This window comes from Eptatretus burgeri, chromosome 1, assembly GCF_056783735.1.
Source record: "Eptatretus burgeri isolate ZD-2024b chromosome 1, Ebu_testis_v1, whole genome shotgun sequence".
Taxonomy (NCBI): domain Eukaryota; kingdom Metazoa; phylum Chordata; class Myxini; order Myxiniformes; family Myxinidae; genus Eptatretus; species Eptatretus burgeri.
The window spans coordinates 146,909,805-146,937,045 of NC_140961.1; the positions used below are offsets into that span (position 1 = coordinate 146,909,805).

The window sequence follows — 27,241 nt, forward strand, 5'->3', positions numbered from 1 at the left end:
TTTATATACGGACTGCGTATATCCACAAACATTTCCAGGCAGTTTTTGTTTCGAGACTGCGTTTATCTCTGGACATTTCCTTGCGGTGTTTTTTTTCAGACTGCGTTTATCTCCAGACATGTCGGGCGGTGTTTGTTTCCGGACTGCGTTTATCTCTGGACATATCTGGGTGGTGTTTGTTTCTGGACTGCATTTGTCTTTGGACATGTGCAGGCGGTGTTTGTCTCTGGGTGGTATTATGACAAATTAACTGCAGGCTTATTTTATGTTCTAAGTCTGTAGACCCGTATAATCTGATAACCTGCTTCTCACAAGCATGCTATGACGTCCTGCAAATGTTGGTGCCATTGGCAAAATGGTACCAATGAATGTCTAGGGAAACGGAGAAATATATTAATTTTTACCAATTAATAAGTTAGTCCTGAAGTACGACACTGGAAACACCAACCTCAAAGGAAAGATCCTGCAACATTTTTTCAAGCGTCCTTTATGCTACATAAAAATAGTGTTGCAAAACCAACCTGTTCCATTGGAGTATTCATAAATCATGCACGGCATACAATCAAAGCAGCAGAAAGGTTCCCCTTTACGTGCAACCTTCCGTGTTCCTTGGACACACGGCTCGCTGCACACTGATTGCGGAACCTGGAAAACATATCAATCATGTTTTTAATTGCAACTGTGCAACTTCAAAGATCAAGAGTGAATACAATTGATTTTGGAGTTCTAATCATTGTTCAAGCGCTAATTGCATATTTTATGAAAGTTTCTAAATTTCAATTTCTTTCCAAAGTTTCTAAATTTCAATATTGATGTTGTTACGGTATCGGCATAAGCGTATTTTTATGCCATCGGGTACCTAGTTGTTCCCACCACCACTACCGACCCTGAGGCCTACGGCCACGGATAAGTCCATGGCCGATCGGGTTGTGAATCAACCATAAACGTCAATCAGATGGCCACATCTCTCATTATTCCTCCATCTCACACCGTTTACCTGGGGTGAAGTGGCCCAACTAACTGAGGCTCACGCCCTCAGCGCACACTGTTCCGCTCGGTAACAATATGAGTGAGTGCAGCATTGGTTATTGAATAGAGCATGTGCAGGTTCAAATAAAGCATGTATGTGTTTATTTATATGCAGTTGTGGCCAAAAATATTGGCACCCTTGCACTTTTTTCAAATAACTCCCAATTTTCTCGAAAAATAAGTTGAAATTGACAAAAGTATTTGGTCGCCACAATTCATTATTTCACTGTTAATATTACAGAACCTTTGTTTTTGATTCAGAAGTTAATATGTCCTTATAAACCAGAAAATAAAAAGAAATGACATTGACAAAATTATTGACATCCAAGACTTAATATTTGGTAGCACAGCCTTTGGACAAAATAACTGCAGTCAAACACTTCCTATAGCCATGAATAAGCTTCCTACACCTCTCTACTGACAGTTTGGCAAACTCTTCTTGGGAAAACTGCTCCAGTTCCCCCAGATTTGAAGGAGTGCCTTCTCCCAACTGCTGTTTTCAGATCTCCCCAAAGGTGTTCAATGGGATTTAGGTTCCCCAAGATTGGAAGGGGTGCCTTCTCCCAACTGCTGTTTTCAGATCTCCCCACAGGCATTCAATGGGATTTATATCTGGACTCATTGCTGGCCACTTCAGAACAGTCCAGTGATTTCTTTTGAACCTTCCTCCATGTTTTTTGAAGTGTATTTGGACTCATTGCCCTGCTGACGACCCATGATCTTCGACGGAAACCCAGCTTTCTGACACTAGGTTGAACATTGCACTCCAAAATGCCTTGGTAATCTCCTGATTTCATGATGCCATACACACATTCAAGGCACCCAGTGCTAGAGGCAGCACAGCAACCCCAAAACATCACTGAACCTCCTCCATGTTGGACTGTTGGGAAGGTGTTCTTTTCTTTGAAAGCTTCATTTTGTTTTCTGTTAAGTTAAAGACGATGTGCTTTATCAAAATTCTCTAATTTGGTTTAATCTGTCCACAAGACATTCTTGCAGAAAGGTTTTGACTTGTTCAGGTGTGTTTGGCAAACTCCAGTCAGGCTTTGTTGTCTCTGTCTCTGTCTCTGTCTCTGTCTCTGTCTCTGTCTCTGTCTCTGTCTCTGTCTCTGTCTCTGTCTCTCTCTCTCTCTCTCTCTCTCCGCAGTGGGGTCCTGCTGGGTCTCCTCCCATCGAACTTCCTTTCATTGAGGTGGCGATGGGTGGTGCGAGTTGAAACTGTCGCACCATGTGTCTGAAGGTCAGCTTGAATCTGTTTGCCAGTTGATCGAGGTGCATTCTCCACCATTCGAACAATCCTTCGCTGCAATCTTTGATCAAGTTTTCTCTTGCGGTCACGTCCAGGGAGGTTGGCTACAGTGTCCTGGGCCTTAAACTTTCCCATAATATTGCATACGGTTGACACAGGAACAATAAAGTTTCTGCAGATGGACTTGTGTCCTTGAGATTGTACATGCTTCGCTGCCATCTTGTGTCTGACCTCCTCAGATAAGTCTCTGGTTTTCTTTCTTTTTTCCATGCTCAGCGTGGTACACCCAGTGACACGAAACAGCAGAATGACTCGTTTTTTTCTATTCAAACTGGTTGAATGGGTGATTTTTATAATGCAAGCATCTACAACTCACCACAGCTGAGTTCAATTCCAAAGTAAAGGAGAATCACCTGCTTGAAATCTAATTATTTGTTTCAACTTCCAAAAGGTGCCAAAAAGATTGTCCAAGCCATTTGAGGATTTCTGTGTGGAACAAACTAGGATTTACGAATTTTTTTCAGCTTTTTTTGTTTTGTTCAACAGCAAACCAAAGAAATACATATGTGGATACAAAAATATATTTTAATTTCAACAATTTTCTGGAAGAAATGATGCATTATTTGAAAAAAAGTGTAAAGGTGCCAATATTTTTGGCCTTGACTGTAAGGGTAAAACGGGGTGTTTGTGTGGCACATATATACAGAAAAGGTTTTATTTATTAAGAATGGCAAAGCACATATGCAGAGTGTTTGTGAGGGTGTGACACGTATACAACGGGGGTAAATTTTTATGGCATTTAATTGTGGTCCATTGTTTTGAAGCAATGGTGATGCATTACTTGGACTCCGATGGGGGTAGGGGGGAATCTGTTACCTGTTGGTAGGGGGATGGTGTTCGAGATGTGGAATGGAAAAGGAGGGAGGGGGGAGGGTTGAAGGGCATTATACAGGATCGATGGGCCACAAGGAGCCAAGGGCTTGAAAGGTGAACATGGCGAAGGACTGGCGATGGATGGGTCAGTGGAGCCAAAGAGAGATCCAAAGATGGATTTATAGATGGAGGGTGTAGAGAACTACCGAACATTCTAACTAATGACACATATTCCTCCCAAAGTCCCTCCAAACGAAAGGTGGGAAATATATCTCACTCTTTACTCTTTTTTTATTACTTTTACTCTTTAGTTTTTTTATTAGTGTAGAGTGTAGGAAACAAGGGAAGAAGGAAACAAGGAAATCCAACACAAGACCCCCACCAACAGCACTCCATACACAATCAAACCATCAATGCTCAAACTACCTCAAAGTCTTATCAACATCCCCATACCCCTCTATCTCCATAACTTCCAGGTACCCATCTAATTCTAAATGAAATTTATGTACTTTTTCTGCTGCCACTACCTTTCCAGTGAGACCATTCCATGCATTACCTACTCTCTGAGTAAAAGTCCCCTGCTTTGCTCCCGTCTTAACTCTACTCTTCTTTACTCTCAGGCCATGGCCCCTCGTCCTATCACTCTCTACTCTGCTGAATAATTAATCTGCATATATTTTATCCATACCTTTCATTATCTTAAACATCTCCATCATATCTCCTCCTAACCGCCTCCTTTGTTGTGAATAATGCCCTGTCTCCTTCAGCCGCACCTCAAAGATGAGTCTAGCTGGACCCTGAATCAATAGGTTATGTTTTATGGCTATATAGGTACATAAAACTAAAAGAACCCGAATAAAGGTCATTTACTAAATATATTAATAAAATGTAAAAATTAAAGAAATATATGTGATTAAAGGGTGTTGTCATTGTTGATTAAACAACAACCATTATTGTCATTGTTAGATAACAACTATATAAAAACCCCTCACTGCCTTCCCTCTGTACCCCCCACCCCTCAAGAGTTAGGTAATTTTTGAATGGCTCCGAAACACAGCGTTAAACTTCCAATTTCATTGTTGGAATTATCTTCATCTTTTTTTCGACCTTTAAAACTTCTTTCATTTCAATTTCTCTCATTCTATGATGTCATCATGCCAGTCTTTCATTTCAATTGAATTGTATTATTATCAAACACTTTAGAATATTAATCATCCTGTTTCAATGGAGTTATACATTTTAAGCACTGAAAAACACAAATTGAAATAAAAAAAGCAAAACACAATTTAGCAAAATAAAAAAGCAAAACGACGCGCTCAGGACTGTGAGAGAAACAAACGAGTTCCACTTTCTTAAACTACTGAAGAAGCTGAAAAACGCAAGTTGAATTGAGACAGCGCATAGCATATGTAAGTACAACCGAGACCCGTGCAAGTGCTGAAATACGTAGGTCGAAATCGAGACAGGATATGGCACATGCATGTGCATCCGAGACCCCCCCCGAACAAATTGAAATACGAAGGACAAAAGACATGCAGCACACAGCAGATGGACGTGCATCCGTGACCTCCGAACATAAGAAAAGACGAAGGTCAAAAGTGAGACAGGGTAAGCATGGCACATGCACGTGCTATCAAAATCAGATGAAATACTTTCAGTTGAAGAAGCCAATGATTTTCCAATCAAAAATCAATTAGGGTCCAATTTTTCCTTGCACAATATGTCATCGACTTATGTGTAGAACATCTGGTGTTCAGTTTGATAAAAAAATATCAACACTTATCGGATGAAGAGAAATCCAGTCTTTAAAGATGAATTTATGTGTGAAGTTTTTGGTCTCTTCTGGGTCTGCAAAACATGGCAATCATTGAAAAGGAGCCAGGTACTTTATATGTCAATGGTCTGCACAAGCATATGCCAATGGTCGACACTTGATGGATATTCCAAAAGAACATCGCCTCATCAGTCAGAGAATCCCACTCATGAAAATGATGGGGCGACCAAAGTGGTGACAGAAAGCCATCCATGGCCCTGCTGTGAAAATTCCAACTAAATTGGAACATTTGTGCTTCCTGCTACCTCGACTACCAGAAGATGCTCATATACTTCTAATGAAGCTGAAGAGATAGTTAGTCCACAAGCGACACTACATATATGACTACATCTGGCCACAAAGATTGGTTTGCCTTGCTATGCTTGAAACAGAATAACCTATACTACAAAAATGTCAATGTGTGTGAAGACCTGGAAAAGGAGTGGAGTGACAATGACAGTGAATTATGGGAGGCATTGACCAAAATACCAGCTGAACAACAAAATTCCAATCACTATGTTGGTGGTCATGGCAGCCCTTCAAATTCTTCAAACTCCCTCGATGGTACAATTGTAGCTCTTTCAAATTGTAAATTCAGTTAAGTGGTCAATTTCAGTGAGAACAGATTTACCATGAAGACTCTTGCTGCACAGTTTGGATTTTCTGTGTGTGATGCACCATCAGATGGCAATTGCTGTTTCTTTGCCATTGTCAGACGATTGAAAATGCTGAAACACTGTGACGGCAGTTTGTTCCTTTTTTTTCAATCCTCTGGCAATTCTTCTCATTCTATGAACTTTGTATCTAGTCCTGCTGGTGGTCATTTCTCAACAAATGCAGACATGATGCAGCAGCATCAGAAGATGTTGATTACACAATTGCTTCAATACTAGGAATCCCCAGATCCGCCAAACAGAGATGTGGAACAGATATGTCAACCCGCTTGAGGAGTTTGCCTGGGCTGACCATGTAACTTTTCAAGACTTGGCAGATATGTTGGAAATTGGAATATATTGTTACTGGCCGGGGGTCAGCCGCCAACCGACCGCTCTGAACAGAGCCGCAAGTCGAGTTGGCCTGACCGATCACCCGGAATATAGATCTTCGCCCGGATAACACCGAGCGACGGGTCCTTGTACAAGAACCGAAATACGCCAATCGGCAGATCACGTGGGGTAGGATCGATTGCCAATCTTTAATGTACCTAAATACCCATGTGATCCAACTACCGTGATATTCCACCCTCGACGGATCTCGTACGGAACAAACCGCCGAGGCGAGCTTGTCCGTGCGCGATTCCAAGCGGTGTAATCGCCGAGAACCGTCGGTCCAAATGTCCCCCTATTACGGCAAACCAACGGCTTTCTAACTCCCAACACACGAAATGTTCAGTCAATGAGGGAATGGACGAAACGAGCAGGTTTACATTCACACAAGGACATTTATTATAATGAAACACGTATGAAATTAAATAAGGCAAAACACGTATGCAATTATACAAGCAACAAAAGCACGACAAAAGAACTACAACCGTCTACTTATTATGTACAGTCATTTTCACTTAACAGCAGTTCCTACTTATAAGACGGGCCCACGGACACACGCACGCACATACACACACACACACACAAAACGGTGGCTGAAGCCTTTAATCACAAACTCCAGCTCGGAGGACAGGTGAGCTGGAACTCAGAGGTTGATTTGAACCTTTCCACCTCGTGTGGTCTTCAACTTGTCCGGACCCGGGCTCCAGCAAGAGCAAGCTGGATCCAAATCGCCGCGATCCTTCCCGAGTTCCCGCGAATCCTCCCGCGCTTCTCAACACGTGCCGGTGAGATGAGGCGCTGATCCTTCCTGTCGATCGCCGCTTCCCCCGAGGAATCAACTCCAAGAAGAGGCCGACGCGTCGCACCAAGCTGCGAAACAAAATGGAGAACGACAAGCTGCATGAACCAAGAGGAAGAGGAAGAGGAGGAAGAAGCCTCCACTCGCAGCTCGAGCCGAACAACCGGCTCAAGTTCTTTCCAAAACAAAGCAGCAGCCGAAGCTCACTGAGCCAGCCGAAGCAAAAAGCTTCCGAAGGCCTCAAGCCAAGCAAGCCAAGCAGGACCCGATGGCTGAACGACTGCTCTCTCCGAAGCAAAAAAGCTTACTCTTCCCATGGGACTCAGCACACGACTCTGCCCACGGGATTCAGAACGGGACTCCCATGAACTCAGGCCACGAACTCAGCCCTACCACGGGACTCCCACGAACTCTGTCGGGACTCTTTTTGAACAAAGAAAAGATGTCCTCTTTATCCTTTTCACCCCCTCCCTGCACCTGGCGTGACTCATGTCCTTGTGATCCACCCCCCCCCGCTCATCCACGGGTGGGAGGGAGTTGTTGACGTCACGGGATGGCAGGTTCTTCTTCCTCTTCGCAGAAGAGGGGGAGGGACGTCTCCATAGTTTCATTCCCTAACTATTAAATCGATCCGCAGCGCATCTAATCTATCTCTGAACATTTAAACAATGAAAGGTGAGCTATCTAGGGAACATGCACTTATCGACATAGCTGACTAAGGGAACCTGTATATTGTGTGCAATTGAATTCCAAATTCGTAACAATGTATTCTCTCCACACTTAATCCAGATAGGTTGACAATAGTGAACCCCATTAACAACCAACACACAGATAATCCATATGTTGTGGTTGGCCTGATTGACCAAAGTCACTAAGTTGCATTGGAAAAAGTACATCTGGTGCCTAATGTTCCAACAACAAGTGGACATGCTCAAGATGGTGAACCGGTATCTTTAATTGAAGAGGCAGAGGACCAGACAGCATTTGAAAAAGCTGTCAGCAATTGCAGACTTCCATCTGAAACCTGCATGCAGCCTAACTCCTTTAGATACTGATGATATCCTTTGTATCACCCCAGGAGAAAACCAACATCCCACAGCATTTCTAATAGATACCAACTTTGAAATCTTGTCAAACCTGACAAATACCCATATGGAAACAATAGTTTTTCTGCATCACGTGGCAAACGACTAAGCATTCGTAAGTTCTTCAATCAAAGAATACTGGATGCAGATGGACGCATTGCCAAGATTGTTGAATACTTTCAAGCTGCACAGTATGTGGTGGAGGCTAAACAAGTGCGTGATGACTCCCAAATAGCAATGTGTCAAACACAAGGTCTGATATTGCAGGGCCAGAAAGTGACTGCCGGTGTGCTGAAAAATGCAAAGAATTTGAGAATCATGATACGCACTGATGCTGCAATTAAATTTTTAAAGAATGTCCTGGGAGCGCCAGCTACTGGCGATGTGTACAGAAACAAGATAGAAGTAAATAGACACTAGAATTTTTTTTGAAGAATTTATTTATTGAACATTTGAAGTATATTTGATCCATTTTCATACATACACGAGTATTTGGTAGACTTGCCATTTGCAGATTTCAATGTTTTTACTCATTTAGGTATAGAACTACCAAGTTTTGAAATTTTCTCTTGTGGGATTTCTGTCCAGGCTTCACACAAACGGGTTAGCAAATCTGCCCGTGATGTTGGTTTCCTGGACTTTTTCCACACAGATCGATCCAATATGGCCCCAGAGGTGTTCAATGGGATTCATCTCAAGAGACTGACTTGGCCATGGAAGGTGCTTGATCCCATTTCTGTCCTGCCATTCTTTGGTATTTTTTTGCAGTGTGGCATGGAGCTCCATCTTCCATGAACAGTGTGTTGGTTTTGACCATCTGACCAGTGGAGAAGAAAGGGAGACGTCCATCCTCAAGGACAGAAATGTGCGTCGTGGTGTTGATGTCACCAACACACTCCGCAAGCTCTGACCGACCAGTGCTCCAGATTGCTCCCCACACCATCACTGAAAAACCACCATGTTTGACAGTTGGCTGCAATCGGTTCAAAGAAAACTGCCTTACTTGGAAGTCTCCAGATCCATATGCGTCCACTGTCAGAAGATTTAGCAAATTGGGACCCATCTGAAAAAATTACAGTTTGCCAAAACTCCAAGGGTCTGTTGGTCATCTCAGCCAACTTCTGTCCTTTGAATGTTGGCTGGTCTAAGAAGAGGTTTTCTCCAAGCTGCTCTCCCACAGTAGCCCAGTTAATGAAGGTACCGCACAGCAGTTCTTGAGCTAACTTGGAACTTCCTCTGCAACATCTGCTGTCTTGCAACGGGAAGTTTAATGAATGGACTGCTTGACACCTTGAAGACACCTTTCTGAGAGCCCAGGTCGACCAGAACGGGAAGCTGTGGATTCCTGCCTTCACTGGTGATTTGCACAATCACCCGATTGAACATAGAAAGCGGAATGCCAAGGTTCTGCTCAATCTGAAGGCTGACTCCACCTTACAAATGCCAACAATTTGTAATGTTTGAAAATTGGAAAGTTTGTGTGCTCCCTGGGTTTGAGGCACAGTTAATTATCATATATGATCCAGGAAATCCTTTCTGCAAAAAAATAGTCGAATATTATAACAAATCACTGAGTAAAATTACAAATTATACAAATGAAATGAAGAAATTTATGGTGTCTATTTACTTCAGTCATGTCTCTGTACTGTATGATGTTCTGACCATGGTGCAGCAGTTCAGAATTCCAATCTGGTTTTTGACTTTGACAACAGCAGATATGCAGTGGCCAGAAATTATACAGAGCATTGCTCGTCAACATGGCAAGATCTACAGCAATGAAGAAATTACAACAATGCCTTTGGAGGAGAAGTCTAGGTGGTTACAAACTAAACCAGTTACCGCAGCCAAACAATTCCGATACCGCCTTTACACATTCTTCCATGTGTGGAAAAGCTAGCCATTAGGTGACATCAGCGATTACTTCTTCTGGAAAAAATTCCAGGCCAGAGGATATCCACACGCCCATATTATCATCTGTGTGACGAATGCACCACACATTGGCACAAATACTGATAAGGAAATCTGTCAATTTATTGACAGATATTAGACATGTGAAGTCATGGAAGAGTTATCCAAACTTCAAAGCCATGTGCATTCTGCCACCTGCAGGCACAATGAAAGTTGTAGATTACGTTTTCCTCATGCCACTAGCTTAGACTTATTGCCCATCTGCTATATTTATGTGATCCCAATATTGATGTCCTAAAATATCTCCAAGATAAAAAAGAGTTATTTGGAAGAGTCATACAAGTACTGATTGAAGGTGAGACACCAGATGACACCACCACCCAAGATCTACTAAAAAAAAAAAAGGTGGTGTTGAAATCAATCAGTATACACAGGTTCCCAAAACATTGAAAATTGGCATGCGTATACTCAAGCGAAAAACACATTCAAAGTGGATCAACAGCGACAACCTGGATCCCTTGCGAGCATGACAGGCAAACATGGACCTACGGTACATTGTTGATCCATATGCATGGAGCATGTATGTATGATCTCAGCAATGACTAAGCTTTTGTGTAAAGTAGCCAAAGATACTCACTCAGTTGATGTCAGACATCAACTACAAAACCTTGGATCAACGTTTCTAAACCACAGAGAAGTCAGTGCCCAAGGGACTGCATACCACCTTCTTTGTCTTACATTGAAGCAGTCAAGCAGACAGGTGATATTTATCAACACCAGTCCAAAAGATAGCCGCATTTGCATGATGAAGCCAATGTCAGCCATATTGGAAATGGATGATAATTCGAAAAACTACTTTTTCAGTGGGCTGACGTCGGTATGCAGCACAACCAAACAACTTAGATGGCATGTGCTTTGCTACCTTTTCTGCTAATTATTGTGTCGATGCCCGAGATCAACCCAACAATGACCACCAGCCTGACCTCAACAACAACAACAACAACAACAACAACATAGAAAATGAATAACACACAAAGCTGAGAGAATCACTCTTAAATGCACAATCACCAGAAGGGATGTGTCATTCGATTTCAAAAGGAGAAGGAAGATGCCAAGTCCAAGTATAGAAACCTGTTGATGCTGTATCAGCCATCGAAAAAATGAACATGACCATAAAGGAAATTATGACACCTACCAAACCTACAAAAAATGAATTTCAGGATGCCGTTCAGTGAAAGAAGCACTTGGAGATCTGGAAGACTTTGGTCCACTCATACATGCCTGGAATCTGCTGGCACCTGGGACTGAACAGCAACAAGGAAATAAAGAAGAAGAAGGCCACCTCCAAGTGTGACAATTTCCATCCATTGGGACCATACTCTGTGCAGAGCGTTGGTGCTGCCAAAGCAGTCTCCTTGGATATTGGGCACAATCCTGGACAGGTCGCCACTCCGACACAGGATACTAGCAAGCTGGCACTCATTTTGCCGACCTCGGAAGGATGACAGGTCGAGTTAACCATATGTAGTATTAATTCAACAGCTGAGCAGGATTTGAACTCAGGACCCGAGAATCCCAAGCTCACCACCCTAACCATTAAGCCAACACTTGGCATAGTGACAAGTTGATGCAGTGGATATTGCCAACAATCCTGATTTTAATGACAATCATCGAAACCTAGACTAAATGCTGAGCTTCATGCCCGGTACACCGCTCAAACAAGTAAAACTTTTCTGACCCCACATGAGTACACAGCCATGATGAGGCAACTCAACCCCCAACAGAAACAAGTCCTTTCTTATCACCAAAAGTAGTGCAAATAAACTGTAAGTGCACTGAAACATGATAAACCTCCACCAACCTATAGATTGTTCATAAGTGACCCTGGCAGAACTGGAAAATGCCATATCATCAAACTAATCTATTATGACACCAATCGACTCCTCAGACTGTCAAGCCATCTTGAGCCTGATGATGTGCTAATCCTTCTCACTGCTTTCACTGGGGTAGCTGCATTTAACATATATGGAATGATGCTGCACTCAACCTTCCTCCTTGGTGCAAGTGCCAAACAACACACCAATCAGGCTTCAAATTCAGAGAAGCTGAACATGCTCCACTCAAGACTCGGGAAACTGAAACTACTTACAATCGATGATGTATCCATGGTTGGTGCAGACTTGCTGTATGAAATACATCACTGCCTCGAATAAATTATGACCACATCTGGTGGCACGCTTTGGTGAAGTTAGCATTTTAGCCATTGGTGATTTTTAACAGCTCCAACCTATTGTTCAGAACTTTGTGTTTGGTCTCCCATCAGATTATGCCAAGCTCCATGGCTCTCTCTGGTCGGAAAGCTTCCTGATGGTGGAGCTTCCTGAAAGCATGAGACAACAGGGAGACCGAAAATTTGCAGATTTGCTTAACCATGTGCATTCTGACTCGTGCACCAAGGAAAACATTACATTGCTGGAGTCTCGTGCAGCAAATCATGAATATCCACACAATGCACTGCATAATTTGAGGCATCTTAATGAATTGAGAGTCGCCATAGCAGAAATCAAAGCAGTTGATTATGCAAAGGACAGGCACACTGGTCAGCCCAATTTGACAGCTCCTAAGAAGGCATCAGATTGTGCTGGTTTGCAAGGCATCATCAGAATTGCAATTTGAGCAATTAAAGGAATGCTCATGAACGTTGACAGAGCAGATGGTCTTGTGAATGGTGCACGTGGAAAAGTGGTCAGTATTGAGACAACTAATGGCAATGTTGATGTTATTCTCGTGGTGTTTGACAATGACCATGTTGGCCAAAAAGCTGCAGCCAGAAGCCAGAACCATCAACATCCTCATGCAGTTGCTATCATCACACATGAAGCAACATTTGCTGTTGATAACAGACGTGGGCCTGCACCATCCACAAGGTACAGGTCAAAACACTTGATGTAAATGTGGTATCAATGCAAAAAACAGTGCAGAGGAGGCCATTTATGCCGGGCCAAGCATATGTTGCCTTCAGCAGGGTTAAAAATACTTCAAGGACTGCTCATCATTGATTTTGATACCACTGGTATCCGGGCCAACCCTCATGTGTGTGGAACTGCAATGACTCACTCCATAAACTCCCATGTGGCGCTGACTTCAGGAGTTCTTACCAACATCTCAGACTTGTGCCTCTCAACATAAGATCATATCTCAACCACATACCTGAGTTGAAAGCAACTAAAGAACTCCAATACACAGACAGTTATTGCTTTGATGAAACATTTCTCACACCAAAACATATCCTGCAAAAAGATAGCCTTCTGCAACCAAACATGGTGTCACGTCGACAAGATAGAACCCCTGCAATAGGAGTAGAAAAAGGTGGCATTATGATCATGGCAAAAGATTGCTTACAACCAGAAAGGAAGCCACAGCCTTCTCATATCAAAGGAATGGAGTATCTTTCAGCCAGTGTCACCATTTAGACTCATCCTTTGAACATTCTCGTTGTCTGTAAGACCAAGTACCAGTAATGGAGATTTCATGGAAGAACTCCAGCTGCTCCTTGGTAATTTTGACTTAACGGGACCAACACTTATCTGTGGAGATTTTACCATTGATCTTCTGTCCAATACAAATGCAGAAACAACTAACAACCTGACCCAAAATTGCAGCAGTTTGGCTTTCACCAACTGTGGCAACCACCGCTTATGGTTCACTCATGGATCACGTTTACAGAAATTGCTTTGGTTGGGATATTCACATAGAAGTTATCGATTGCTATTTTACTGATTATGACTTTGGGAATGTCACTCCTCGACGAAAATAGAACCCTTGTCAATGGAAGTTCAGGATGGCATTTCAACTACAAGTAAATTTGAAACTAGGCAGCCATCTTTGTTAATATTTTCTGTGTGGGTATTGATATTTTACCTTGCACATATCATAAATGCAGACACTTTATTGGGATGTGTCATTACCAAGACAAGAATATGACAATGTCAGATCATAAACAAGAAGGGCACTCTGTAGAGCACACCTTGGCCAGGCTGAACAGCTGACGATTTGTATCGCACTGATAGATGGGTCATTATAAACTATTTGACTCGTTTTTTGTCAGAACATAACTTTGTATCACTTGTGATCACTTTATTGTTGCATGTGCTTATCATACTTTTGTAAAATATTGGTGTATTTGTTTTGTGTTAGTGGCATGTATATTTCATTATCATTCAGTGACATGTATTATCTTTTTTTTGGTTGCGTTCAAATTTTAATTCATTCATACGTCCAAAGCAAATAGATAATAAAATGTGCATGTAACGACAGAACCAAAAAGTTAATTGTTTATTGAACTGCAGCATTTAAATAACTAAGAAATGACTTGTATAAAAATCGTAACTTAAACTTTATTTCTTGTTGATGAATGCACTTTGCAAAATGCATGGCATAATATAAAACATGATAACTTTGGACATTGTAACACTACTGTATACCAAATCCATAGTTCATATATCTACAGGGTGTCCCACATGTCTGGAAGCGTAGGTGAAAACGATTGAAAAGGCTTGTATTCACAGAATATTATATTATTCAAGAAATATTCACAGAATGTGTTCATTGTGTCCACCATTATGATTGATACACTTCAGGCAAGATATCCAGTGAGCAATCACACAGTGAATGCCATCACGAGTGGTGGTGTAACATGCAGTATCCCTGAACTTTGTGACCAGTTTGCTGACACAGCTGTGTTATCAGCACGCGGTCCAGATTCAATCTGTTAAATATGTCAGCAACCTCCCTATGACTCCGATTTCCTACAAGCAGAATAATCTGAATGTGTCCTTCCTTACTCAGAAACATCATGGGCACCTGCAATCAACAAAAAAAAATCATAAATTACTCATTTTACCCGCTGGTTCCAGACTTATGGGACACCCTGAATATTCAGTTTCATATCTGCACAACATATAAAATCAATATAAAAATATGTCATGTTTTTAACTATGCAATAGTTCCATTCATTCACACATCCAGAGTATATCATGGAATACATGTGTAACCATTAAACTTAAAACCAAGTTGTTTATTAAACTGTGCCATTCTGTGTTTTCTTGGTTTCCCTGTATACCTAGTCATGCTATCATAAAAATCAAATGCCAGATGAAAAAACAAATTCTTGAAATGTTTGAAAAACAAACAAACAAATATCTCACGATGATGGCTTGTATAATTCACCGATCAAGAAAGTTTAAACCGCTTGATAATATTGTTGCGATGCTACAAAACCGCACGGCTCTAAGGTGATTCCGGAGGGTCTGGTGGGAACCTGAGTTAGTTCATCCCTCGTGGTCTTCACCGCCGACACCGGGTCTGCAACAATATTACGGCGATGTTGATCTCTGAGTAAGGTTATTTCTAGATTTTAAAGTTTCATCCAAAGTACATACTTAAAGTGCAGGTTTAAACCAAAGAACCAAACACAGCAATTTCAAATATCGTGGAATTATAAACAAACTGCATTTCATATGTGCTTGCACATGTATTCACTTGTTATGTGAAGGAAATAAATTGTGTGGATTACGTCACTTTTGGATCTGACAAAATTGCCAGCACCCATTTTGTTAAATTCCATTGCCAGCATCAAACTCAAGATGTCCAAATGTCATACATGTCTATGCCTATGGGTGTACCAACCAGTATATTTTTAATAGCCCTCACAGCTCCAGTAACTCCCACCTCTCACCCACTTCCCAACGTAATAAACAGTAAATATTATCATATTAAACTTACCCTGTACATTCACAAGTCCCAGATGCACAGACACACCTAATCCAGATACACAGTCCAGTAGTGATCCGTCATGGGTTTGTGTAACACACGCCCGTCCACTCAGGCCTTGAATTAGCCAAACCCACAAGGTCGGGGGTTTACAGTATGGGTAGCTGCCATTCACTGAGCTGAGAAAGTTATGCAAGTCTTTCGTTTTACAGAGGCACAGCTCTTTCTCCCAGGTACTTTCCCCAAGTACTTTTGGCTGATTTTAGAAGCTTTGTGACACATTTTAGGAAACATTCCTCTCTAACACACATGGAATATTTCATCGTGCCAGAAACACCACCGTTTCCTGGCGTTTCTGTGCATACACACCAAACATTCTGGGGTGCATTACGTCATTTGAAAGTCGTGTATTGCGTGAAATCTCAACAAGTTGTGGACGAGTTATGACAAAACGAGGTGAATAAATTAGTTAGGTGAGAAGAACAATCCAGATCCAAATCCAGATCCAGCCTATCAGTGGGATAAAAAACGTAAACTGTTCAGCCTCGTGGAGGTATGCAGTCAACTGAGTTTTCATTGTGATTGGAATAATATTTCATGAGAATTTCTCGTTTTTATATTTTTAATTGTAATTGTAGCCTATTTAGTAACAAATAAAACAAGAGGCATTACTTTTTTTATGGACCCTCATATAATTAGAATGTGAATATGTCTATAAATTATGTACAAATGGAGTTTCCAATCACCCTGACTCGGTGACTGAGTTTTCGTTGTGATTGGAATTATATTTCAAAAGAATTTCTCGTTTTAATATTTTTCATTGTGATTGTAGTCAATTTAGTGACAAATAAAACAAGAGGCATTACTTTTTTATGGACCCTCATACAATAATAATGTGAATATGTCTATAAATTATATACAAATGGAGTTTCCAATCACCCTGACTCGGTGACTGAGTTTTAATTGTGATTGGAATTATATTTCATAAGAATTTCTCGTTTTTATATTTTTCTCATTGTGATTTTAGTCTATTTAGTGACAAATAAAACAAGAGGCATTACTTTTTTATGGACCCTCATACAATTAGAATGTGAATGTCTATAAATTATATACAAATGGAGTTTGCAATTACCCTTACTCGGTGACATAATGAGGAGAGCATCAGCTCGAAATTCTGGGATGTCAGAGGTTCAAACCCCAGCCGAGTTATAACAAAGACTTTCAAAATGGTAAGAGCTGCTTCCTTGATTGACGTTCAGTATTTAAACGACTATAACATGAACAATGCTGGGAAGGCAATGGCAAACCACCCAGTACAAACCTTGCCATGAAACTGCTTTGTTGGCATTCAACACTCCATAAAGTGCATAGTACATCAAAATCAATGAAGAATGGTAGTATGTCACCAAAGTACTTGCTTTTGGGGACGTGTTTTTTTTTTCATCTTGAGAGTAGGTATTATTAGAATGTGCATACGTATATAGAGTATGTACGATTGGAATGTGATTACGTCAATAAAATACATTTGATTGGAATGTTCCCACTGATGCAGTGCCCCTCGTTCCCACCAGTGTACTCGTGCTCATTTTGTCGACCTCAGAAGGATTACAGGCTGAGTCAATGATGACAGGATGAGTCAACGATGACAGGATGACAGGCCAACAGGACTCGAACTCAGTAACCCCAGGATCCCAAACGTTCACCCTAACTGCGAAGCCAACTCCAGGCTACCCGATGGTAGTGAGACTCAATACAATAAAACCGAACAGGTCTGTTTGTGTGCTGCATGAACATAAATCTACATCGTCAATACACCACACAAAATAAACCACACAAACATGTCTTGGCGAGGGTCTGCAATCTCTGATTGCTCTTTTTCTTGTTTAGTATTTGTAATGTTCGTTAGTAAAGAGACGTGAAATTTGAACGAGGTTAATAATTTTACTTTTGACAAGCCATGATATTGTTACGGCCACGGATACCGAGACACCAGTTTATCACTCAGAGGGATTAATCCCCGGTTGTCCTCGGAAGAGCTGGACCTGTGGCCACCGCTCACAATTAACGTTGTGGTACAGTGAGTTGTTTTAGAACCATGAACGCCACCCAGCTAACCACGAGTTCCAGTGCCCACCGTCTGATTATTCCATTTAACTAGAGATCAGTGGTTACCTGAGTAGGGAGCACACCCTCGGTAAAGCACCAATCTTATCTCGATTAGATTTTAATTAGGGCGGCCGAGCGTTTTAACCGCTGGTGCGTGCTGACGATTTTTGGTCAAATCTGTGGTAATTACCTCCCAGTTTATCTAGGTTCGGACAATGCTGGACTAATGGAAGGAAAGGACAAACACGGACAGGTTGCAAGTCAACAAATGATTTATTAATAATAAAATAAATAAATAAAAATAACTTTTTATTTCCTGAGGTAAATAAGTGAATAAATTCCAAAGCAATCGAAATTAATAATTAATCAGGCAAAATCAATCAAAATGACAGGAAAGAGACAGAGAGCAGATGATGCTTATTGGGGGTCGAATTACTCACAACGAAACACAGACAAGGGTACCCAGCAGATCATTCAGGGGGTGGGGGGTGGGTGGGGGGAGAGTCATCTTGCTCACCAGAGAGAAGTCATCCATTAAGTGAAAATGTCCTGAAATGTGTGTGCATGTCTTGTCCGTCGCCAGCACCCAGCCTTGCTGTGCACCCACTTGCCAACAGCCTTGAATGCCAGTCGACATCTGGGGGGCACCGAAATCATCTATCGTGGGTTTAGACCCTGGTGCTACGACATGGGCAGCTCCTCACACTTCACAAAACTGGTGACGTCCAGTGACCCACATGGTCCGTTGGTGACTGACCTGTGCCTCACTCGTTGTCGGCGCTGCTCGCACCCACACCTGCACCACACGCTCGCTTGCTCAAGCATTGGAAAAGACGAATTGTCTCGTTGGCGCTGGTCAGACAACCACACGCTCACTCACTCACTTCGTCGCTTCCTCTCTGGCTCGTTTGCCAGCTTCTTGCTCGCTTCTTCTCTCGCTTTCTTTTTTTTTTAACAGATCTCCAATTCCTTTTATATATGTGGCCCATCTTGGTGGGCACAAAGTCCCCCAAGCTCACCCTGCCCACTGGCACACGGTTACGATGACAACCCATTCCTCGAAAAAGGGCGGGCCTTGGCGTTCATGAAAGAAATGTGTGTAAACGTTGCTGATGAAAAAAGGCGGGTATCAGCGCTCGCGAAAGAAATATGTGCATAAATGTGTCTGTCATCAAGAAAAAAGCTTCCCATAAGAGAGGGGATCTATTCTTTACCCTTCTCAACGCATCACATTTAATATCCCATTAGACATGGGGATGAGGCTAATATGGACATGCATTTAAGGAAATAACTGTCGAAGGACCCTGATGTGTGGATGCATCCATCAGACCGGATTCTGAAATCCGTAACAATATGATGAACAATCCCAGGTAGACTGAGTATGCCTCGATGAGCTTGGTCTATCATACTAGGGCAGCCATGTGATGGCCCCTGATGGGCGAATGGCATTGCTGATACATGGTACATTGGGCATAAAAGACGCGAACTACGAGACAGAGGTTACCGAAAGTGAGAGAATGACAAAGAAGAGATCTATTTGGTGTGATATGGCAGTGAGATAAAAGAAGAAGCATTCCATGGGAGAGAAGTTTGTGAAGTCACTTCACTGAGTTTGAATTATTTTCTTACTCAGGTAAGGGGGGGGAGGGGTGGGTTTTTCTTTCACGATTCCATAATGAAAATAAAGACTAAGAAGAAACCCGAAGAATTAAAGACTAAAGATGGAGTCATCAGGAGGAACCTGGATAGGATTTGTGTTCCAGCCACTCCTCCACAACCCTCAAACCCATCCAGGTGCAGCCAAGTGAGCCTCACAGAAAAAAAAAAATTCTGCAAGAATTCACTTCCACTTAGAGAGATAGATAATAAAAGAGAGGAATATAGGGATGAAAGAAGAAAAAGGAAGAATGAGAATGAATAAAGAGAATTATAAAATAAATCTATCTATCACTCTATCTAATTATGTGTTCCAAGTTTGATGCTTTTTATAAAAAAAAGTGCACGATTCTTCCCCGTATCCACTGGAATAAAAGGAGTTCACGCCAATGTAGTTCCTAAACATACAAATATACAGCATTACCTTTGTACTTCCATCACTCCAGTAAAATCCATCATTAGTGACAGAAAGCTTTTTGGCAGGGGAAGCAATGGAGTCAAAATGTCCAATAGTTTTGAAAGTTATTTTTCCATTTGTATCTCTTTCCCATATTATGAGCTCATGTGGGGCAGGTGGGTCTCCATTTTCATCAAAAAACATTGTGGCACCCATAGTCGATTTCCATTGCACATTCCGAAGATACAACAACAGCTGAGACACAATTAAAAAAAAAATGTTTCAATGGATAATAATTGTAAGATATTTATTAAATTGTTTAACTCTTCTTTTTTTAAATAAAAAAGTGAGAAAGGAGTCTCAACCTCTCACCTACTCGATAATATCACTTAACATACTGTACTTACAAAAAATATGATATAAAAAAAATCGTTTTCTCCTTACTTGCCACAGTTGAAAATCGAAAATCCTGGCACACGATCCATTTTGAAACGGACTGTTTTGGGACGTACACAATTGGATATCCCTCAAGGCATAGGCCACAACATACACAGCCTGGTAGATATAGGATGAAAAAAATAATTTGGAAACATCTGTAAACTGCGAGTAAACTTTGTTTAATGATTCTTGGCCTGAGCACGGTCGAAGTTCAATTTTTTCTCCATCCCAGGTGCATCTGAAAACATCTTCCCACAATTCAACAATATAATCATTCAATGATTTCTCATTCCCATAAAGTGGGTTTTCTTCTCTTTTTAGTTTTTGATTTTGAATAATCTTATTATTTTTGTCACCAAAACAACTTCTTTTCTTTTTGAGAGAAGTATAATTAACAGTTAGCAATGTTTTATTCACTCTGAATCAGATATTTATTCAAAGCAGGTAAAAATGAAAAAAAAAAGTTCAAAAATATTTGTTGAAACAACGCTTCTTTTGGATTTTTTTTGTAATATCTAGTCTTGGATTTCACCTTTGTTTCTTCACAAATTTGTACATTTCTTGTACTATAGGTGGATGTGCAACAAGGTTAATGCAAGTTTGATTACCAAGAAACCTTTTTTTGTATACATTGTCGAGGCTCATATGAGAGCGAACACACAAGCACAGCAATGGGGGCATGAGACAAGAGGGGTGGGAGAGGGAAGGACCAAACAGTGGGGAACAGAGATATTAGGAGATCTGTGGAAGGGAGAGGGATGGGGTGGGGAACATGGGGAATACAAGATGGACATTACGGGGACTTTCAGGAAGGAAAGCAGGGAATTTGAAGGAGGTGGGTTTGGGGTGTATTAACGAGGGTAGAAAAGATCGAGGTTTTGAGTGGGGGTGGGGGTGAACAGCTCTTTTGAAGGCCTAGAGGGAAGAATGGGATTGAATAGAGTGAGGGAGTTTATTCCAAAGGCAGAAACAAGAGGAATGAAAGAGTGAAGATGAATAGTGATTCGTGATCTTGGTAGTTTTACCAGAAGGGGGTTGCTTGTAGACCTTGAGCGCCCTGCGGAAATATGGGGGGGGGGACATATCGCAGACAGAGCGGGGTGGGGATTGCGAGACTGGAGAGGAGACAGTAGAAGACAGAAAGACCACCGACCTGTGGTGAGAGTGAGAGGCCCAAACACTCAGCCTCACTGCGGGAGATACCAATGATTCTAAAATCTAAATGCTTTGGTTTCCACAACGTGTAGCTGAGAAATGTTTGAGGCAGGATCACCAGCCCAAAGGGGAGAGCAGCACTCCATCATGCTGTGGATGAATACTCTGCAATACAGTCATGTGTCACTTAACGACGGGGATACGTTCTGAGAAATGCGTCGTTAAGCAATGTCATCTTTGTGCGAACATCAGAGAGTGTACTTACACAAACCTTGATGGTATAGCCTACTACACACCTAGGCTATATGGTATAGCCTATTACTCCACGGCTACAAACCTGTACAGCATGTTACTGTACTGAATACTGTAGGCAATTGTAACACACATCCAGGATAGACGGAAGATGTGTTAGTTTTACCTTTGTGCTGTTCATGACAGCCATGTGTGTTGTTAGCGGCTGCTTACAATCTCCTCTCACATCGATTATAGAAAGGTGAATAAATAGCTTTTGGATTTTATATATATGTAATCATTGCATCGATGTTATAATTTACAAATGAAGAAACGAGCACCTGTAAGTTGTGTGATATTGTTACGAATCTGGAAGCCATTTGCACACAGACAGCAGCCCCCACAGTTCAGTTATTTCGATAAGTATGTGTTTATAGTGATGGCCCCATCCTTCTGTTTAATGAGAATTTCGTGTGTGTGCTCCGAGTTACTTTTATAGTCAGGTTTTCTATATCTTTAAATCTTCATCCTTCGTTTTTGCACCATCGCCATCCATCGCCCACGTGCAGCATGTCACGTACAGGGGTGAGGTTCCCTCCGCCCACCGTGAGCTCGTTCAATCAACGGCGGCCACGAGTTGCCCGACAACCACTCATCCAATCCGGAGGCGAGTACCTCAGAGCGTTTCCCTCGACCCGCAGGGGAGGGGAAGGATAAGATGAGGTGGCGAGCTGTCTTCGAAGAAGGTTCGCCCCATCGTAAAGAAAGAGGAAAAGAAGAAGAAGCCTCGTCTTGCCTGCTGGCGTTCTCGTCTACCCGCGGGTGCTCGTCTGGTCCGTTCCCGTGCTGGCTGGCGTCCGTTGCATCGTCCCTGGTCCCTGGTGCTTGGTGCTGCATTGTTGGCGGTGGGTTCGAGTCCCGCCACCCGACAAGCTCGACCAGACCGCACGAGGTGGGAAGGTACCCCGGCCAGGCTCGACCAAATAAAGACCCGACGGTGTCCAGTTCTTTTTGTTGTGTGTGTGTGTGTGTGTGTGTGTGTGTGTGTGTGTGTGTGTGTGTGTGTGTGTGTGTGTGTGTGTGTGTGTGTGTGTATGTGTTTGACACTGTCCTGCAAGTAGAAACTGACTAAGTGCCCTGTGTTCATTGTACATTACATTTTCATATTCGGATAACTCTGCTCTTTGTGTGCTCCTTCCCCGATTATTGATTATAAATAAACCCCCGTGTTAAATGTTCCAGCTCGTTTTTCTGTGCTTTCTCCCATTGACCCAGCACGGTGCGTATTGAGAATTAGTAAGGCGGTTCGTGCCGTAAATTGTTCATTTGGTCTGGCGTGGCTTTGGTAACTTCTGCTCGGTTACGCCGGGTCCAAGTCTGTTATAGCGACTCGGTTCGGACAAAGTCGGCCGAGGGTGTGGTTTCCCCGGTAGTTAGACAACATGGGTACTTAGGTAAATTGGAATTAGACAAGAGGACCCTACCTCACGCCATCAAAATATTGGTGACCATGGTCCTCTAAGTGACCCGTGACCTTTCGGGGTTGTCCGAGAGTCAGGACCTAAATTCCGGGTGTTCGGTGGGAGACGGCTCTACTGCTCCCCCTGGTGGTCTTTTATCACCGCCGAACCCCGGCCCACAACAATATATTTTCGGAACAGTGCGAATGTTTTAACAACATAAAAAGCTTCACTAAAAATTAATTTGTGTTTTAATTTCTACTGTAACAACAACGATTTATTTGCGGAATTATTTATTTCAAAGGTAATTTACTTGCCAGAAGGTAAACGTGCAAAAAACGAGTCAAATAGTGTGAAAATAGGGGTGTTTTAGGATGTTAGGTCAACATTGGGTCAGTTTGAATGCTGATTTTCTTGAATCCCGACTTAGCGCAACCCCGCTTTTTTGCAATGACATTTTATGGACCTCAACGTTCGCGTTATAACGGGGCCACACTGCAGTTGTTTATTATCATTATCAAGTATTATGTACTGTACATAATTGTATGTGCTATACTGTACTTGTATACGACTGGCCAGCGCTACGACGACTGCGACAGGAATTTTTCAGCTCCATTATAATCTTGTGGGACCACCGTCGTATATGCTGTCCGTCGTTGATCGAAACGTCATAATGCGGCACATGACTCTAACTCAATAACTTTACTCTGAAATAACTCAAAGTACATGTGTACTCCAGCAGAAACGAGTATGTAAGTAAAAGCAAATCATTCTACATGCAGATGATTCTTGTCAGCTTGTCCTTTTATTGTCTTTTCACCATTGAAAGAACTTCTGCGTCGAATGAAGTTAACAAACGACGAGAATCGCAGGTTACTATGGCCGGTTCATTTGCAATGCATGCGTCTGAAAATTGCTCGACAGTCGTCCCAAGGATATCTAAGCTGATAACCTCAATGCACTTCCCCATGAGAGGAAAATGTATGTATGTTTGTACAAAAGTAATGTCTTGACTTGAGGTTAAGGTGAAGTATCATCAATTACTTTGTAAAGTTTGAGGTTTTAGAAGAAAAAGTCAAGAACAACTTTGGATGCTCTCTCTCTTCGTAGTTTTACACTTGCTGTGGAGGATTATTTTACTGAGCATCATTTAGCATTATATTACAATTTATTTTGATGGTCTTGTTTGCCTTCCTGTCTTCGCAAAATTTTTACTGTTTGGATTGGATCCAAATCACTCAAATAACGATGTTTTTTTTTTTTTTTTTTTTTTTCCATTTTCTCCTAATTGTATTATTTGTGTGAAATAAAAGTTTCTTTTAAATATAAGGACGTTCTACATTCAGATATACATGCAAGATATTCATTGATCTTCAGTTAATTGATTTAAATAAAACATATCTCATCATGAAACAAATTTGATTTAAAAAAATAATTGTTCTGTGCAGTTCACCTTGCTGCTACTGAAGTAACTAGTATCGATTTTAGACCATCGTTGTTGTGGTTTCACTTTTACGAGGAAATCATAAAATCCAGGAATATCTCCGAGCCTTTGTACAAAACCAATGGTGCCCTGTAAGATCCTGGCATACCGTTCTGAAGAAAACTGCTGGGATATGATCCATGATGACGTTGCTATCCATGTTTTCCCTGACACATTTTGTAACAGAAGCTCCTCAATGAATGGAAAAGCATCTTGTTCACTTGAGTAAAATAAGATGACACGTGTACTCGTCTCCGCTACGAGTTTTCCTTCACTCACACAATAAATGAATGTTAGACTACAAAATGTGGAAGGCAATCGTTTTAAAGTTAGCCTATACTTTAAGACAATCCAAAAATAAGTTAGATTAATTGAGGTTTCATGGAGGTGGATCAGGCTTACAACTACTCCAGCTCATATGCACTCCGGCTCAAATGTCCTCTGGCTCACATTCCTCAGTGACTATGATTGACATGTTTTGAGATTTGAAGTGTCATCTTTTTGACTATTGATATGCCGAGGTATTGCTGAATGAATGAATCTGTAAACTTGGATTCTATTGGCCAAATTGAAATACAAATGCAATAAGTGCATTAAAATTAATGACAAACACATTAAAACAAACGAGAACAAGAGCAATAAGAGATGCAAGACCCTCGTCAGGACTTGTTTTGTGTGGTGTTTGTGTAGATTTGTGGAGTGTATTTTGTGTGGCGTTTTTCTCCTGGTGTTACTTAATTACGAATGGACATAACTAAAACTGCCACTTTATTTGGCATTATATTATACATTTTATTTTTATACAATTAGGAGAACTGCTGGCAGTGATGAACAGGTACTAAGACATCTCGCTTTCATGCAACCACACTTTGATTGAACACCTGTACCTGACCCATGACGTTTATTGTTACTCAAATTAATGCAGAACAGGATTAAAATAAATATAATTCAAATTAAATGGAAGACTTAATCGGTACATTCCTGCATTGAAATCATCAGAAGGAAACTGACCAAGCAAAAATCAAAGATTACGTCAACAGGAAGAACCTCGATATGATTTGGATTTCAGCTACGATTCCTCTACCGTCAAACCCATCCAGGCACAGCCAAATTAACCTTGCTCCAAAATAATAATATAAAACAAACCAGATTCAAAAAATTAAATAATCCTGGGTGCCAGACAATGCGTCCAATCAGGCTGAAATTAGAACAAATATTTCATATCACAACTAGATTATAATTGTGAAGTTTCACTTCGATTGATGAAGCAGTTCAAGAGAAATAATTTTTTTAAAGATTTCTCCTCAATCCAATATGGCTACCAGACATCAATTATTTGTGAATCCCCTGGTATTCCCAAGGCTTGTGCAAAATTTGTGTGAAGTTTCCCTCGATCTGTTCAGCCATTCTGGAGATTTTTCTTATATAGTCCGGCAGATAAGTAAAATATTTGGGGGAATTGTGCCTTTGATGATACAAGCATGATCTTTGGCACACTGTTAGATCATGCCTAAGGAAGATATTTAGCTATTGGGCCATTGCAGAATTGTCCTGTGGCCAAAATGGCGGCCATTTTGCAAAATGGCCACCGCCGGTTGTTATTTTACGAGTAGCTCAGGTTCTAGACCAGCTAGGATATTGATTCTGGTGGCTAATCGTACATTTTCAAGGATGAGGAATGCAGTGGTACTATTTATAACATGCTAGTAACTACCAAACTACATATAGCTAGCATTCAGGGAATTAAATAATAGTAAAACCATCAAATATTAGCGGAGTTATGCACATTTTTCGGATTTTTAGAATCAGCCCATGAGTTGTGTGCCGACCTCATAATTATGTTTATGTGTATTCATATATTTTGCTGCATATTCACACAGAACATCATAATAACGTCACAATGATGATCTATGTTGTTAGTACAGCTTTTGTGTACTTGTGTACACCTAGTAACAATGCCTAATCTGCATGTATATCTGTATGCTTTCAGTTGACCTGGACTGTGACTGTGGTGGCAGCCAACATATTGTTACGGCTGTGGAAATTCGCAACCCACCATTGAGGTCCCGTAGGTGAGATAACTCTAAGTACATGTGTATTTAGCCCCAAACCCGTTGTTTATAGGGATTTTATGTGATTCATTCGGGCTGCGACGCTTTCAGTTGGGCGTTTTTCTGTTCTATCTTTATTTTGATTCAACCGCCATAACCATAAAACCACCACCAAAAACACTCCACCACCCTCACCTCTCTCCTTCTACGGCCATTCCCGGATCACCTGTGAACACTGAGCGTCGGGCTGTCTTGGGCTCGTTCAAGCGATACACACCGAGTCGCTCGTGCAAATAGCGGCCTTTCCGAGGGAAAATTCGGATCAAGAATGCTACATGCCCACTTCTGATCCGTCCAATCGGCAAGCGCGGAGCGGCTTGGCCTCGCCTCCAGGCACGACCGTGTGAAATCGAAATATGCAAATTCTAGGATCAGGGGAGGTTCATGCCCTGTTTCCTCCATCCAATGGGCGAGCGTAGCTCCATCCCCGAGCTCATCCTGATCCCGAAATTTGCATATGGGTTCTCCTGCCGGCCTATAAAGCGCCAAGCACAAGGCAGAAAGAGAGAGTTTTGAAGGCAGAGAGTTTTGGCAGTCAAGTCGGATTGTAGAGCGGAGTGGAGTCGGGAGGCGAAGGCGTCAAGGTGGTTTCTGCAGTCGGCTGAGGAGAATTGTGGGAGGAGGCCAAGG

The 27,241-nt window shown here is 41.7% G+C and overlaps 2 protein-coding genes across 2 annotated transcripts in view; both read right to left on the bottom strand.

Annotated features, from left to right (window-relative positions):
• The window catches only part of LOC147035709 (extracellular calcium-sensing receptor-like), a 66,759-nt gene extending 46,221 nt beyond the window's left edge, over positions 1-20,538 (bottom strand). Inside the window, exons 1-3 of the mRNA XM_085898080.1 lie at positions 20,178-20,538; positions 19,761-19,988; positions 522-645 (exon numbers count right to left, since the gene is read on the bottom strand). Of these exons, the coding sequence (XP_085754206.1) occupies positions 522-645; positions 19,761-19,949 (313 nt within the window). The 5' untranslated portion in view covers positions 19,950-19,988; positions 20,178-20,538. The remainder of the gene's footprint in view (positions 1-521; positions 646-19,760; positions 19,989-20,177) is intronic.
• Positions 20,351-27,241, bottom strand: part of LOC147035710 (extracellular calcium-sensing receptor-like) — a 48,386-nt gene continuing 41,495 nt past the window's right edge. Inside the window, exons 4-5 of the mRNA XM_085869167.1 lie at positions 24,471-24,769; positions 20,351-20,419 (exon numbers count right to left, since the gene is read on the bottom strand). Coding sequence (XP_085725293.1) covers positions 20,351-20,419; positions 24,471-24,769 — 368 coding nt within the window. The remainder of the gene's footprint in view (positions 20,420-24,470; positions 24,770-27,241) is intronic.